The sequence below is a fragment of the Bombina bombina genome, chromosome 6 (assembly GCF_027579735.1).
Source record: "Bombina bombina isolate aBomBom1 chromosome 6, aBomBom1.pri, whole genome shotgun sequence".
Lineage (NCBI taxonomy): Eukaryota > Metazoa > Chordata > Amphibia > Anura > Bombinatoridae > Bombina > Bombina bombina.
The window spans coordinates 1,067,096,053-1,067,110,555 of record NC_069504.1 but is presented as its reverse complement, the minus strand read 5'-3'; the positions used below and the strand labels follow the sequence as shown (position 1 = coordinate 1,067,110,555).

Below are 14,503 nucleotides of genomic sequence, written 5' to 3'. Positions count from 1 at the left end.
AATGAATGGAAGAGACTTGGATTGTCTCAGCTCAGCTTGAATTATTGGGATCTGTCCCTAAGGTGGATGGAGCTCTCTCCACGCTCGCTAAAGGCACCACTATTCCGCTTGAGGATATTTCATCGTTTAAGGAACCGATGGATAAGAAATTAGAGACCCTGTTAAGAAAAAAGTTTCAGCACACGGGGTTCGTTTTTCAACCTGCAGCTGCGGTTGCTGCGGTGGCGGGAACTGTTACCTATTGGTGCGAGACTGTCAGATGATCGAGGTGGAGACTCCCCTCAATTAAATTCATGAATGAATTAAGGCCCTGAGGGTTGCTAATTCGTTTATTTGTGATACTAATATGCAGATTAGTCGCTTGAATGCCAAGACATCAGGCCTTTCTGTTCTGGCCCGGAGGGCCGTGTGGTTGAAGTCGTGGTCTGCTGACATGACGTCCAAATCTAGATTGCTTTCTCTTCCATTTAAGGGAAAGATTCTTTTTGGTCCATGCCTGGACTCAATCATATTCACGGGAGGCAATGGTGCCTTTCTACCGCAGAATAAGAAGAGTAAACCTTAGTGTCCTAGTTTTCGTACTTTTCGTTCGGACAAGTCCCAACGACCGCAACCTGCCGCGAAGCCCGAGCAGTCCAAGGGATCTTGGAAACACTGTCTTGGAATAAGGCCAAGCAGAGCAAGAAGCCTGCCAAAACCAAATCTGCATGAAGAGGCGGCCCCCGATCCGTCACTGGATCCCGTAGGGTGCAGGCTTGGTTGAGAGACGTACAGGATCCTTGGGTTCTGGAAGTTGCCCAGGGTTACAGGATAGGTTTCAAAACTCATCCTCCCAGGGGCAGATTCCTCTTGTGAAATCTCTCGTCAAATCCAGAAAAGAGGAATGCTTTTCTAGAGTGAGTGCCGGGATCTCCTCTAGGAGTAATTGTACCGGTAACTCTAGCAGAAAGGGGTCTAGGGTACTATTCAAACCTTTTTGTAGTCCCAAAGAAGGGCACTTTTCACCCAATTCTAGACCTCAAGTACTTAAAGGGACAGTCAAGTCCAAAAAAAAACTTTCATGTTTCAAATAGGGCATGTCATTTTAAACAACTTTCCAATTTACTTTTATCACCAATTTTGCTTTGTTCTCTTGGTGTTCCTAGTTGAAAACTAAACCTAGGAGGTTCATATGCTAATTTCTTAGACCTTGAAGGCCGCCTCTAATCTAAATGCATTTTCACCACTAGAGGGCATTAGTTCACGTGTTTCATATAGATAACATTGAGCTCATGCACGTGAATTTACCATGGAGACAGCTCTAACTGGCTAAAATGCAAGTCTGTCAAAAGAACTGAAATAAGGGTGCAGTCTGCTGAGGCTTAGATACAAGGTAATTACAGAGGTGTGTATAATTATAACTCTGTTGGTTATGCAAAACTGGGGAATTGGTAATTAAGGGATTATCTATCTTTTAAAACAACAAAAATTCTGGTGTTGACTGTCCCTTTAAAGGGACAGTCAAGTCCAAAAAAACCTTTCATGATTTAAATAGGGCATGCAATTTTAAACAACTTCCCAATTTACTTTTATCACCAATTTTGCTTTGTTCTCTTGGTATTCTTAGTTGATAGCTAAACCTAGAAGGTTCATATGCTAATTTCTTAGACCTTGAAGACTGCCTCTAATCTGAATACATTTTGACCACTAGAGGGCATTAGTTCACATGCTTCATAAAGATAACATTGAGCTCATGCACGTAAAGTGACCTAGGAGTAAGCACTGATTGGCTAAACTGCATGTCTGTCAAAAGAACTGAAATAAGGGGGCAGTCAGCAGAGGCTTAGATACAAGATAATTACAGAGGTAAAACGTGTATTATTATAACTGTTGGATATGCAACACTGGGGAATGGGTAATAAAGGGATTATCTTTCTTTTTAAACAACAAAAATTCTGGTGTTGACTGTCCCTTTAAACAAGTTTGTCGGTTCCATCGTTCAAAATGGAAACAATAAGGTCTATACTACCCCTAGTTCAAAAGGGTCAGTTTATGACTGATAGAAATGAAGGACGCTTACCTTCATGTGCCAATCCAAAAGGATCACTTCAGGTTCTTAAGGTTTGCCTTTCTGGATCAGCACTTCCAGTTTGTAGCTCTTCCCTTTGGGCTGGCTACTGCTCCAAGAACCTTCACAAAGGTTCTGGGAGCTCTGCTCACGGTGGCGAGATCCAGAGGGATAGCAGTGGCTCCTTATCTACACGACATTCTGGTTCAGGCTCCGTCCTATCAGCTGGCAGAGGACCATTTGAGAATTCTTCTCCTCCTGCAATCTCATGGATGGAAGGTAAACTCAGGAAAGAGTTCTGTGGTTCCCAGTACCAGAGTGGAGTTCCTGGGCACGATAATAAACTCCATTGCCATGAAGATATTCTTAACAGACAAGAGACGTTGCAAGATTGTTTCCAGCTGTCTTGCCCTTCAATCCTCAAGCCATCAGTAGCCCGATGCATGGAGGTGATTGGGCTCATGCTATCCACTATAGATGTCATTCCTTTTGCCAGATTTCATCTCTGGCCTCTTCAGCTGTGCATGCTAAGGCAGCCTAACGGCGATCATTCGGACCTGTCCCAACTGATCTCTCTCGACAACGGGTCGAGGGAGTCTGTCTTGGTGGCTCTGTCCAGAACAGCTGTCCCAGGGGACATCCTTCCTCAGACCATCTTGGAAGATTGTGACTATGGACGTAAGTTTCTCAGGTTGGGGAGCGGTTTGGGGTGCTAGGAAGGCACAGGGCAGGTGGATTCGGAAGGAGTCTCTTCTCCCAATCGGTATCCTGGAACTTCGGGCGATCTTTAACGCTCTGGATGCTTGGCCCCGCCTGGGGTCGTCCAAGTTCATCGGATTCCAGTCGCACAACATTACCTCGGTGGCTTACATCAACTACCAGGGGGAACGAGAAGCTCCCTAGCCATGAGGGAAGTATCTCGGATCCTGAAGTGGGCAGAGACCGAAGAGGTTTTTCTGAGAGGGTGATTGATACTCTCATTCAAGCCAGAAACCCAGTTACCCGTTGCATCTATCATAAGGTGTGGAGGACCTACTTACTCTGGTGTGAATCTCGTGGATATTCCTGGCATAAGGTCAAGGTATCCAGAATTCTTTCCTTCCTCCAGGACGGTCTGGAGAAGTGACTTGCCGCCAGTTCCTTAAAGGGACACTGTACCCAAAAATTTTCTTTCGTGATTCAGATTGAGCATGAAATTTTAAGCAACTTTCTAATTTACTCCTATTATCAAATTGTCTTCATTCTCTTGGTATCTTTATTTGAAATTCAAGAATGTAAGTTTAAATGCCGGCCCATTTTTGGTGAACAACCTGGGTTGTCCTTGCTGATTGGTGGATAAATTCATCCACCAATAAAAAAAGTGCTGTCCAGAGTACTGAAACCAAAAAAAATCTTAGATGCCTTCTTTTTCAAATAATGATAGCAAGAGAACAAAGAAAAATTGATAATAGGAATAAATTAGAAAGTTGCTTAAAATTTCATGCTCAATCTGAATCACGAAAGAAATATTTTGGGTACAGTGTCCCTTTAAGAGGACAGACTTCGGCTCTATCTGTGCTGTTACACAAGAAGCTAGCTGAGCTTCATGATATTCAGTCTTTTGTTCAGGCTCTGTCCAGGATCAGGCCTGTGTTTAGACATTCTGTCTTTTGTTCAGGCTCTGTCCAGGATCAGGCCTGTATTTAGACATTCTGCTCCTCCTTGGAGTTTGAATTTGTTTTTGAAGTTTTTGCAGGGGCCTCTGTTCGAGCCTATGCATTCTCTTGACATTAAGTCTCTGTCTTGGAAGGTCCTTTTTCTACTGGCCATTGCTTCAGCACGCAGAGTGTCTGAATTAGCGGCCTTGCAATGTGAGCCCCCTTATCTGGTTTTCCATGCAGATAAGGCTGTCCTTCGCACTGGACTGGGATTTCTCCCTAGGTTGTGTCTGATCGCAACATTAATCAGGAGATTGCGGTTCCTTCTTTGTGTCCTAAACCACCTTTGAAAGAGTGGTTACTTCATAACTTGGTTGTGGTTCGAGCCTTGAAATTCTATATTCAGACTACAAAGGATTTCAGACAAACTTCTGCTTTGTTGTTTATTCTGGGAAGCGCAAGGGGCAGATGGCTTCTATTTCCCTATCCTTTTGGCTGAGGAGCATGACTCGTTTGGCTTGAGAGACAGCGGGTCATAGGCCTCAGAGCATTACGGCTCACTCAACTACAGCTGTTGCTTTTTTTTTTTTTTCCCAAAAGGCTTTATTGAGAAATGTATAAACGATACATACAATGAAAATTAAAGAGAGTTTCATATTATCTTACAAACATTAAACTGACCGTTTCTCCTTTGCATAGGTTATATACAGTAGGTTGCTAACAGAGCTTGGTTATGGGTTTGCAGATCACTGTACGTACAGTTATGCATAAGATATTATATGAATGAGTGGTGAAACTTAACGTGAAACAAAAAGTAGTTGTTGCAGAGAAAAGGTATGTGTGTTTTGCTTGTTGGGCTACGAAGGTGACCACCTGACCGGTTTAAGAGAATGAGTTGCAGCTTCAAGTCTGTTGTTGGGATGAGATAGGCGGCTTTGGGTTTGGGAGAAATGGAAGGGTGCTGGTTGTGGGTGCGTAGGGTATAGAGTTAAGGTATTCTTCCCATAGGAAGCAGATTGAGTGGTAATCGTCTATTCGCTTGTTATGAGTTAGAGCTGTGGCTACTTCTTGGGCCTTCAAGAATGAGGCCTCTATGGAGCAGATCTGTAAGGCGGCTACCTGGTCCTCCTTACATACTTTTACAAAGTTTTTCACCTTTGATGTTTTTGCTTCGGCTGAAGCAGCTTTTTGGGGAGAGGTTTTGCAGGCTGTGGTGCCTTCAGAATAGGGTCCGCCTCCTTTTTACCCTCCCGTTTTTCATTCAGTGTCCTCTAGAGCTTGGGTATTTGTTTCCCACAAGTAAAATGAATGAAGCCGTGGACTCTCCTCGTATTAGAAGAAAAAACTAAATTATGCTTACCTGATAATTTCATTTCCATCGTTACGAGGAGTGTCCACGGCTCCCACCCGGTTATCCTTTGGGTGGACCTAAATTTCTTTTGTTTTTCTTCTGGCACCTTTTAAACCCTGAGGGGAGTGAGGGAGGTATTTAAGCCTTTGGCTGGGGTGTCTTTGCCGCCTCCTGGTGGCCAGGTTTTGTATTTCCCACAAGTAATTTATTTGTAAAGCAGGAATGTAATCTTAGGAGCCGGACCATTTTTGGTTCAGCACGTGGGTAGTGCTTGCTGAATGTAGCCACCAATTAGCAAAGATAATCGTTGAATGCTATGTAGGGACAAGAGCCAAGATCTAGAAATTTTTGGAAAGTGTGATTTTAATTTCTAGTTTTCTGTAGATGGGGAAATTGAGGCATTTGCCATTCAGTTCGTTCATAGGTATTGTGCACCATATTAACAGCCATGTATAACTGCTTACTCTACAGTGTTTATTTCCATCCACTGATGATGGCTTGGTAACTGTCTGTTATAGGCATTGATTGGAGGCAGTGCCAGATTAAATGCTGTAAATGTGGTGGGCACAGCAGCTTTATTTGGCTGTTATTTTTATCTCCTCTATTCTACAATGTCCCTTAACTTCTGCTTTGCCTCTTTTTCCTTCTCAGCTGATGAGTCCATAGCTTCATAACATGTGGGAAATATTTTTTGTTATACAGAAGGTGACTTATTCAAGTTTTTCCTCAGATCACCTGTGCATAAGACACCTTCTGTATACGAAAATTTATTCCCACATGTTATGAAGCTATGGACTCATCAGCCCGAAGGAAATACATTTATTAGTAAGTATAAATTCTGTTTTTGTATTTCTTAGAATGTTTTCATTCATTTGCAACCTTTCTTCTTACCAGCACTGGTTCTTCCAATAAGCCAGCAGGAGGTGCTGATTCCACACACAAAGTCCCTGTGGTCCGGTTGGAGCCAATCAGGATTAAAACAGAGAACAATACTGACAATGATCCTCTTGAGTTTCCGGTAGTAGTTGTGAAGCAAGCCTCTAGGCGTGGAGCACAACAGCCTCGTAATGTAAGGATAAGTTTTGTACCTAAAATATGTTGTTGATTAAGATACTGACAAGTTATGTAGTTTGAAATTATTTGTATTCCAGACAGTATAGAGTTTTTTTGCAATGGTTTGTATGCTGAAAATAAGTTATAGATCCCCATTTATCAAACAGGTAACCTGTCTGGCCACAATCACTTGTAAAAATGCTGAAAAGAATACAGCACCACGCAATAATAACAGTAATAACAAATTAACCAAAACGCCAGCGAAACAAAGTGGACTTCATTGCAAGTGTGAGGATCCCCAAGAAACAGCAACGTTTTGGGTTGACAATTAGCATGAATAAGGGTTAATTGTCAACCCGAGACGTTGGTGTTTCTTGGGAATCCCCCACACTTGCAATAAAGTTCACTTCGTTTCGCTGGAGTTTTGGATTATTTGTCCACAATCGCTGGCAAAAAGGCAACTTTCACTACTGGAAATTAAGATTAGTATATGCACTAAGTACATTATTGGTGTCAGATTAGGTGGCATCATACAGCATTGTTTTTCAAAAAAACATATGCGCTAGATATATACAGTTTTAAAGTTATTACTAAAGAGAGCTTTAAAGGGACACTCAAGTCAAAATTAAACTTTCACGATTCAGATAGGACAGCCATTTTAAACGACTTTCCATTTTACTTCCATTAACAAAATGTGCAGTCTTTTTATATTTACACTTTTTGAGTCACCAGCTCCTACTGAGCATGTGCAAGAATTCACAGAATATACGTATATGCATTTGTGATTGGCTGATGGCTGCCACATGATACAGGAGGAGTGGAAATTTACATTTCTTTGAAATTTGTCTTTTCTTTTACAAGATACGATGAGTCCATGGATTTCATACTTATGGGATATCAACTCCTGGTCAGCAGGAGGAGGCAAAGAGCACCACAGCAAAGCTGTATATATAGCTCCTCCCTTCCCTCCCACTCAGTCATTCTCTTTGCCTGTGTTAGTGATAGGAAGAGATAAAGTGAGGTGTTAGTTTAGATTCTTCAATCAAGAGTTTATTATTTTTAAAATGGTGCCAAAGTGTGCTATTTTACTACAGGGTGTAGCTGTATTCCTTGTCAGCCTCTAGAGTAGAGCTACAGGTGGCTTTCAAGCAATGGGAACTGGTGGGGTTTTACCCTCACTGCGCCTCCCATACTTTTGCTGCCCTTCTGGTTTGATGGTCTTATGAAATGGTAAATAAGGCCCTTTCTGTGTCCACAGAGCTGCAGGAGGGAGAAGACCTCTTGATCATGTGGACGTCTCATGCTGTCGCTCAGCATAGAGGTAAGTGCAGTCTTTATTTTTCTGGGCCATGCTACCTCAGAAATGGCTGTACTTTAAATTGTGGGGAATCATAGGCTCTCTGTAAGGGCTTTTCTCCAACATTGGTGTGTCCGGTCCACGGCGTCATCCTTACTTGTGGGATATTCTCTTCCCCAACAGGAAATGGCAAAGAGTCCCAGCAAAGCTGGCCATATAGTCCCTCCTAGGCTCCGCCCACCCCAGTCATTCTCTTTGCCGTTGCACAGGCAACATCTCCACGGAGATGGTTAAGAGTGTTTTGGTGATTTAATGTAGTTTTTATTCTTCTATCAAGTGTTTGTTATTTTAAAATAGTGCTGGTATGTACTATTTACTCTGAAACGGAAAAGGATGAAGATTTCTGTTTGTAAGAGGAAGATGATTTTAGCAGACAGTAACTAAAATCGATTGATGTTTCCACACAGGACTGTTGAGATGAAGTAACTTCAGTTGGGGGAAACAGCAGACTTTTTCTGCTTAAAGGTATGACTAGCCATATTTCTAACAAGACTGAGTAATGCTGGAAGGCTGTCATTTCCCCTCATGGGGACCGGTAAGCCATTTTCTTAGTTAAACATATAAGAATAAAGGGCTAAAAAACTGGTAGACATTTTTATGGGCTAATTTGATTGCTTTATTGGGGCATATTATTCAGATTCTAGCTAACAATTGGCATTATAATCTTGGGGAACGTTTAAAAAACGGCAGGCACTGTGTTGGACACCTTTTTTAGTCAGGGGGCCTTTCTAGTTATAGACTGAGCCTCATTTTCGCGCCATTACTGCGCAGTTGTTTTTGGAGAGCAGGGCATGCAGATGCATGTGTGAGGATCTAAGAATCACTAAAAAAGCTTCTAGAAGGCGTCATTTGGTATCGTATTCCCCTCTGGGCTTGGTTGGGTCTCAGCAAAGACTATAGCTGGGACTGTATAGGGGTTAAATTTAAAAACGGCTCCGGTTCCGTTATTTTAAGGGTTAAAGCTCTGAAATTTGGTGTGCAATACTTTTAATGCTTTAAGACACTGTGGTGAAATTTTGGTAATTTTGAACAATTCCTTCATACTTTTTCACATATTCAGTAATAAACTGTTTTCAGTTTGAAATTTAAAGAGACAGTAACGGTTTTATTTTAAAACGTTTTTTGTGCTTTGTTGACAAGTTTAAACCTGTTTAACATGTCTGTACCTTCAGATAAGCTATGTTCTATATGTATGAAAGCCAATGTGTCTCCCCATTTAAATTTATGTGATAATTGTGCCATAGCGTCCAAACAAAATAAGGACAGTAATGCCACAGATAATGATATTGCCCAAGATGATTCCTCAAATGAGGGGAGTAAACATGATACTACATCATCCCCTACTGTGTCTACACCAGTTTTGCCCACACAGGAGGCCCCTAGTACATCTAGTGCGCCAATACTTATTACCATGCAACAATTAACGGCTGTAATGGATAACTCTATAGCAAATCTTTTATCCAAAATGCCTATTTATCAGAGAAAGCACGATTGCTCTGTTTTAAACACTGAAGAGCAAGAGGGCGCTGATGATAATTGTTCTGACATACCCTCACACCAATCTCAAGGGGCCATGAGGGAGGTTTTGTCTGATGGAGAAATCTCAGATTCAGAAAAAATTTCTCATCAAGCTGAACCTGATGTTGTGACTTTTAAATTTAAATTAGAACTTCTCCGCGCACTGCTTAAGGAGGTGTTATCTACTCTGGATGATTGTGACAATTTGGTCATTCCAGAGAAATTATGTAAGATGGACAAGTTCCTAGAGGTTCCGGTGCCCCCCAACGCTTTTCCTATACCCAAGCGGGTGGCGGACATAGTAAATAAAGAGTGGGAAAAGCCCGGCATACCTTTTGTTCCCCCCCTATATTTAAGAAATTATTTCCTATAGTCGACCCCAGAAAGGACTTATGGCAGACAGTCCCCAAGGTCGAGGGGGCGGTTTCTACTCTAAACAAACGCACTACTATTCCTATCGAAGATAGTTGTGCTTTTAAAGATCCTATGGATAAAAAATTAGGTTTGCTTAAAAAGATTTTTGTACAGCAAGGTTACCTTCTACAACCAATTTCATGCATTGTTCCTGTCACTACGGCAGCGTGTTTCTGGTTCGAGGAACTAGAAAAGTCGCTCAGTAGAGAAACTCCATATGAGGAGGTTATGGACAGAGTTCACGCACTTAAATTGGCTAACTCTTTTGTTTTAGATGCCGCTTTGCAATTAGCTAGATTAGCGGCGAAAAATTCAGGGTTTGCTATCGTGGCGCGCAGAGCGCTTTGGCTAAAGTCTTGGTCAGCGGATGTGTCTTCCAAGACAAAATTGCTTAACATCCCTTTCAAAGGTAAAACATTATTTGGACCAGAATTGAAAGAGATTATTTCAGACATCACTGGGGGAAAGGGCCACGCCCTCCCACAGGATAGGTCTTTTAAGGCTAAAAATAAGCCTAATTTTCGTCCCTTTCGCAGAAACGGATCAGCCTCTAATTCTGCATCCTCTAAGCAAGAGGGTAATGCCTCACAGCCCAAACCAGCCTGGAAACCAATGCAAGGCTGGAACAAGGGTAAGCAGGCCAAGAAGCCTACCACTGCTACCAAAACAGCATGAAGGGATAGCCCCCGATCCGGGACCGGATCTAGTGGGGGGCAGACTCTCTCTCTTTGCTCAGGCTTGGGCAAGAGATGTTCAGGATCCTTGGGCGCTAGAAATAGTTTCTCAAGGTTATCTCCTGGAATTCAAGGAACTACCCCCAAGGGGAAGGTTCCACAGGTCTCACTTATCCTCAAACCAAATAAAGAGACCGGCATTCTTACATTGTGTAGAAGACCTGTTAAAGATGGGAGTAATACATCCAGTTCCAATAAGAGAACAAGGAATGGGATTTTATTCCAATCTGTTCGTAGTTCCCAAAAAAGAGGGAACATTCAGACCAATTTTGGATTTGAAGATCCTAAACAAATTTCTCAGGGTACCATCGTTCAAAATGGAAACTATTCGAACGATCCTACCCACCATCCAGGAAAGTCAATTTATGACTACCGTGGATTTAAAGGATGCGTACCTACATATTCCTATCCACAAGGAACATCATCAGTTCCTAAGGTTCGCTTTTCTGGACAAGCATTACCAGTTTGTGGCACTTCCATTCGGATTAGCCACTGCTCCAAGGATTTTCACAAAGGTACTAGGGTCCCTTCTAGCGATTCTAAGACCAAGGGGCATTGCAGTAGTACCTTACTTGGACGACATCCTAATACAAGCGTCGTCCCTGTCAAAGCAAAGGATCATACGGACATCGTCCTAGCCTTTCTCAGATCTCACGGATGGAAGGTGAACAAAGAAAAAAGTTCTCTGTCCCCGTCAACAAGAGTTCCCTTCTTGGGAACAATAATAGATTCCTTAGAAATGAGGATTTTTCTGACAGAGGTCAGAAAATCAAAACTTCTAAGCTCTTGTCAAGTACTTCATTCTGTTCCTCTTCCTTCCATAGCGCAGTGCATGGAAGTAATAGGATTGATGGTTGCAACAATGGACATAGTTCCTTTTGCACGAATTCATCTAAGACCATTACAACTGTGCATGCTCAAACAGTGGAATGGGGATTATACAGACTTGTCTCCGATGATTCAAGTAGATTAAAAGACCAGAGATTCACTCCGTTGGTGGCTGACCCTGGACAATCTGTCCCAGGGAATGAGCTTCCGCAGACCAGAGTGGGTCATTGTCACGACCGACGCCAGTCTAGTGGGCTGGGGCGCGGTCTGGGAATCCCTGAAAGCTCAGGGTCTATGGTCTCGGGAAGAGTCTTTTCTCCCGATAAACATTCTGGAACTGAGAGCGATATTCAATGCTCTCAGAGCTTGGCCTCAACTAGCAAAGGCCAAATTCATAAGGTTCCAATCAGACAACATGACGACCGTTGCATATATCAATCATCAGGGGGGAACAAGGAGTTCCCTGGCGATGAAAGAAGTGTCCAAAATAATTCAATGGGCGGAGGATCACTCCTGCCACTTGTCTGCGATCCACATCCCAGGAGTGGAAAATTGGGAAGCGGATTTTCTGAGTCGTCAGACATTCCATCCGGGGGAGTGGGAACTCCATCCGGAAATCTTTGCCCAAATAACTCAATTATGGGGCATTCCAGACATGGATCTGATGGCGTCTCGTCAGAACTTCAAGGTTCCTTGCTACGGGTCCAGATCCAGAGATCCCAAGGCGACCCTAGTGGATGCACTAGTAGCACCTTGGACCTTCAACCTAGCTTATGTATTCCCACCGTTTCCTCTCATTCCCAGGCTGGTAGCCAGGATCAATCAGGAGAGGGCCTCGGTGATCTTGATAGCTCCTGCGTGGCCACGCAGGACTTGGTATGCAGACCTGGTGAATATGTCATCGGTTCCACCATGGAAGCTACCTTTGAGACAGGACCTTCTTGTTCAGGGTCCATTCGAACATCCGAATCTGGTTTCCCTCCAACTGACGGCTTGGAGATTGAACGCTTGATTTTATCAAAGCGTGGGTTTTCAGATTCTGTAATAGATACTCTGATTCAGGCTAGAAAGCCTGTAACTAGAAAAATTTACCATAAAATATGGAAAAAATATATCTGTTGGTGTGAATCCAAAGGATTTCCATGGAACAAGATAAAAATTCCTAAGATTCTATCCTTTCTACAAGAAGGTTTGGAGAAAGGATTATCTGCAAGTTCTCTAAAGGGACAGATCTCTGCTTTATCTGTTTTACTGCACAAAAGACTGGCAGCTGTGCCAGATGTTCAAGCATTTGTTCAGGCTCTGGTTAGGATCAAGCCTGTTTACAGACCTTTGACTCCTCCCTGGAGTCTAAATCTAGTTCTTTCAGTTCTTCAAGGGGTTCCGTTTGAACCTTTACATTCCATAGCTATTAAGTTACTATCTTGGAAAGTTTTGTTTTTGGTTGCTATTTCTTCTGCTAGAAGAGTTTCAGAGTTATCTGCTCTGCAGTGTTCTCCGCCCTATCTGGTGTTCCATGCAGATAAGGTGGTTTTGCGTACTAAGCCTGGTTTTCTTCCTAAAGTTGTTTCTAACAAAAATATTAACCAGGAGATAGTTGTACCTTCTTTGTGTCCGAATCCAGTTTCAAAGAAGGAACGTTTGTTACACAATTTGGACGTAGTCCGTGCTCTAAAATTCTATTTAGAGGCTACTGAAGATTTCAGACAAACATCTTCCTTGTTTGTTGTTTATTCTGGTAAAAGGAGAGGTCAAAAAGCGACTTCTACCTCTTTCCTTTTGGCTTAAGAGCATCATCCGATTGGCTTATGAGACTGCCGGACGGCAGCCTCCTGAAAGAATCACAGCTCACTCCACTAGGGCTGTGGCTTCCACATGGGCCTTCAAGAACGAGGCTTCTGTTGACCAGATATGTAAGGCAGCGACTTGGTCTTCACTGCACACTTTTGCCAAATTTTACAAATTTGATACTTTTGCTTCTTCGGAGGCTATTTTTGGGAGAAAGGTTTTGCAAGCCGTGGTGCCTTCCGTTTAGGTGACCTGATTTGCTCCCTCCCTTCATCCGTGTCCTAAAGCTTTGGTATTGGTTCCCACAAGTAAGGATGACGCCGTGGACCGGACACACCAATGTTGGAGAAAACAGAATTTATGCTTACCTGATAAATTACTTTCTCCAACGGTGTGTCCGGTCCACGGCCCGCCCTGGTTTTTTAATCAGGTCTGATGAATTATTTTCTCTAACTACAGTCACCACGGTACCATATGGTTTCTCCTATATATATTTCCTCCTGTCCGTCGGTCGAATGACTGGGGTGGGCGGAGCCTAGGAGGGACTATATGGCCAGCTTTGCTGGGACTCTTTGCCATTTCCTGTTGGGGAAGAGAATATCCCACAAGTAAGGATGACGCCGTGGACCGGACACACCGTTGGAGAAAGTAATTTATCAGGTAAGCATAAATTCTGTTTTCTAGTTTACATAGTGTGGGGTTGTCATGTATCATGTCATCAGGCACTATAATGTATTACTTCCAAATGTCTGGGGTAATGAACTGTTTCTGCAAGGGCTCCCTACAGGTCGTTACCTAATGTGTACCAGGGACTGTAATTCTATGTGTTGATATACCCCTGGACTGGGAATGGGTTTTCTCAGGCAGTTCTGAAAACGACATGTCTCTGTATGTCTCCCAGCGGCTTACCTCTAGTCTCACAGCCGACAGGGAGGGTTATCCTATATAACACCTCACCGGTGTATAGGATTTTTATGCACAATGCTCTCTGTTGCTTTCGCTTTCTATTGGGAATTAGAAGCCGACAGGCAGGATGAATTGTTTAGACAATAGATTTCGGAAATGTCAGAATGTGTTATCCTGTTTTACTAAGATATACTGGATCGTTCCATGTTCCGTTCCCTACCGGTACCCTTTATCATTCTGGCTTATGTTTGAATTATATGCCGAAAGGGAGATTGCCTTATTAGTTTGAGTGAATACATTCACAAGGGCAATTGGCAGGGAGATTTATGCCTATCAGTTTATTGAAGCTGTACGTGGGCTGCTTGTGTTTTACTTTCGTTCTCCCGACGGCTCCATTTTGGTAAACACATTGTTGGTCCGCATGGGAGATTGAGCTCGACACGCCCACGATGGGCGGAGCTTTGTTTTGCGCCATTGTCTGCGCGCCTTTCGACTAAGTATTAGTCTCCCGGCGGCTCCATTTTTTCTTTACAGATTGAGCTCAATACGCCCGCGGAAGGGGCGGAGCTTCGCTACGCGCCAGTGTGTGCGCGCTGTTGGGCTAGTTTCTCACACGGTCTTCCGGATGCCTCCTAGGCTATGTTTTGCATACATACAGCCGTGAGGTCTTTCGCGCCGCTTGGGGAGTCTTTGTGTGCATGGGACACTTTCTCTGTCATGTAAATAGGCAGAGAGACGTCGCAAGCACGCAATATTTAGACAGTGCTATTGTCAGTGTCCAATAATGGAAACGTTCATAGATGGTTTTTCCTGAGTAATGTAATTGGGACAAGGAAACCGTGAAAGGTTTAACTGATTTTTCTGATATTA

General features: G+C 43.1%; 1 protein-coding gene across 1 annotated transcript in view; it reads left to right on the top strand.

Moving 5' to 3' along the window:
- Positions 1 to 14,503, top strand: part of TRIM24 (tripartite motif containing 24) — a 467,748-nt gene that overhangs the window by 395,736 nt on the left and 57,509 nt on the right. Inside the window, exon 5 of the mRNA XM_053719682.1 lies at positions 5,930 to 6,104. Within this exon, the coding sequence (XP_053575657.1) occupies positions 5,930 to 6,104 (175 nt within the window). The remainder of the gene's footprint in view (positions 1 to 5,929; positions 6,105 to 14,503) is intronic.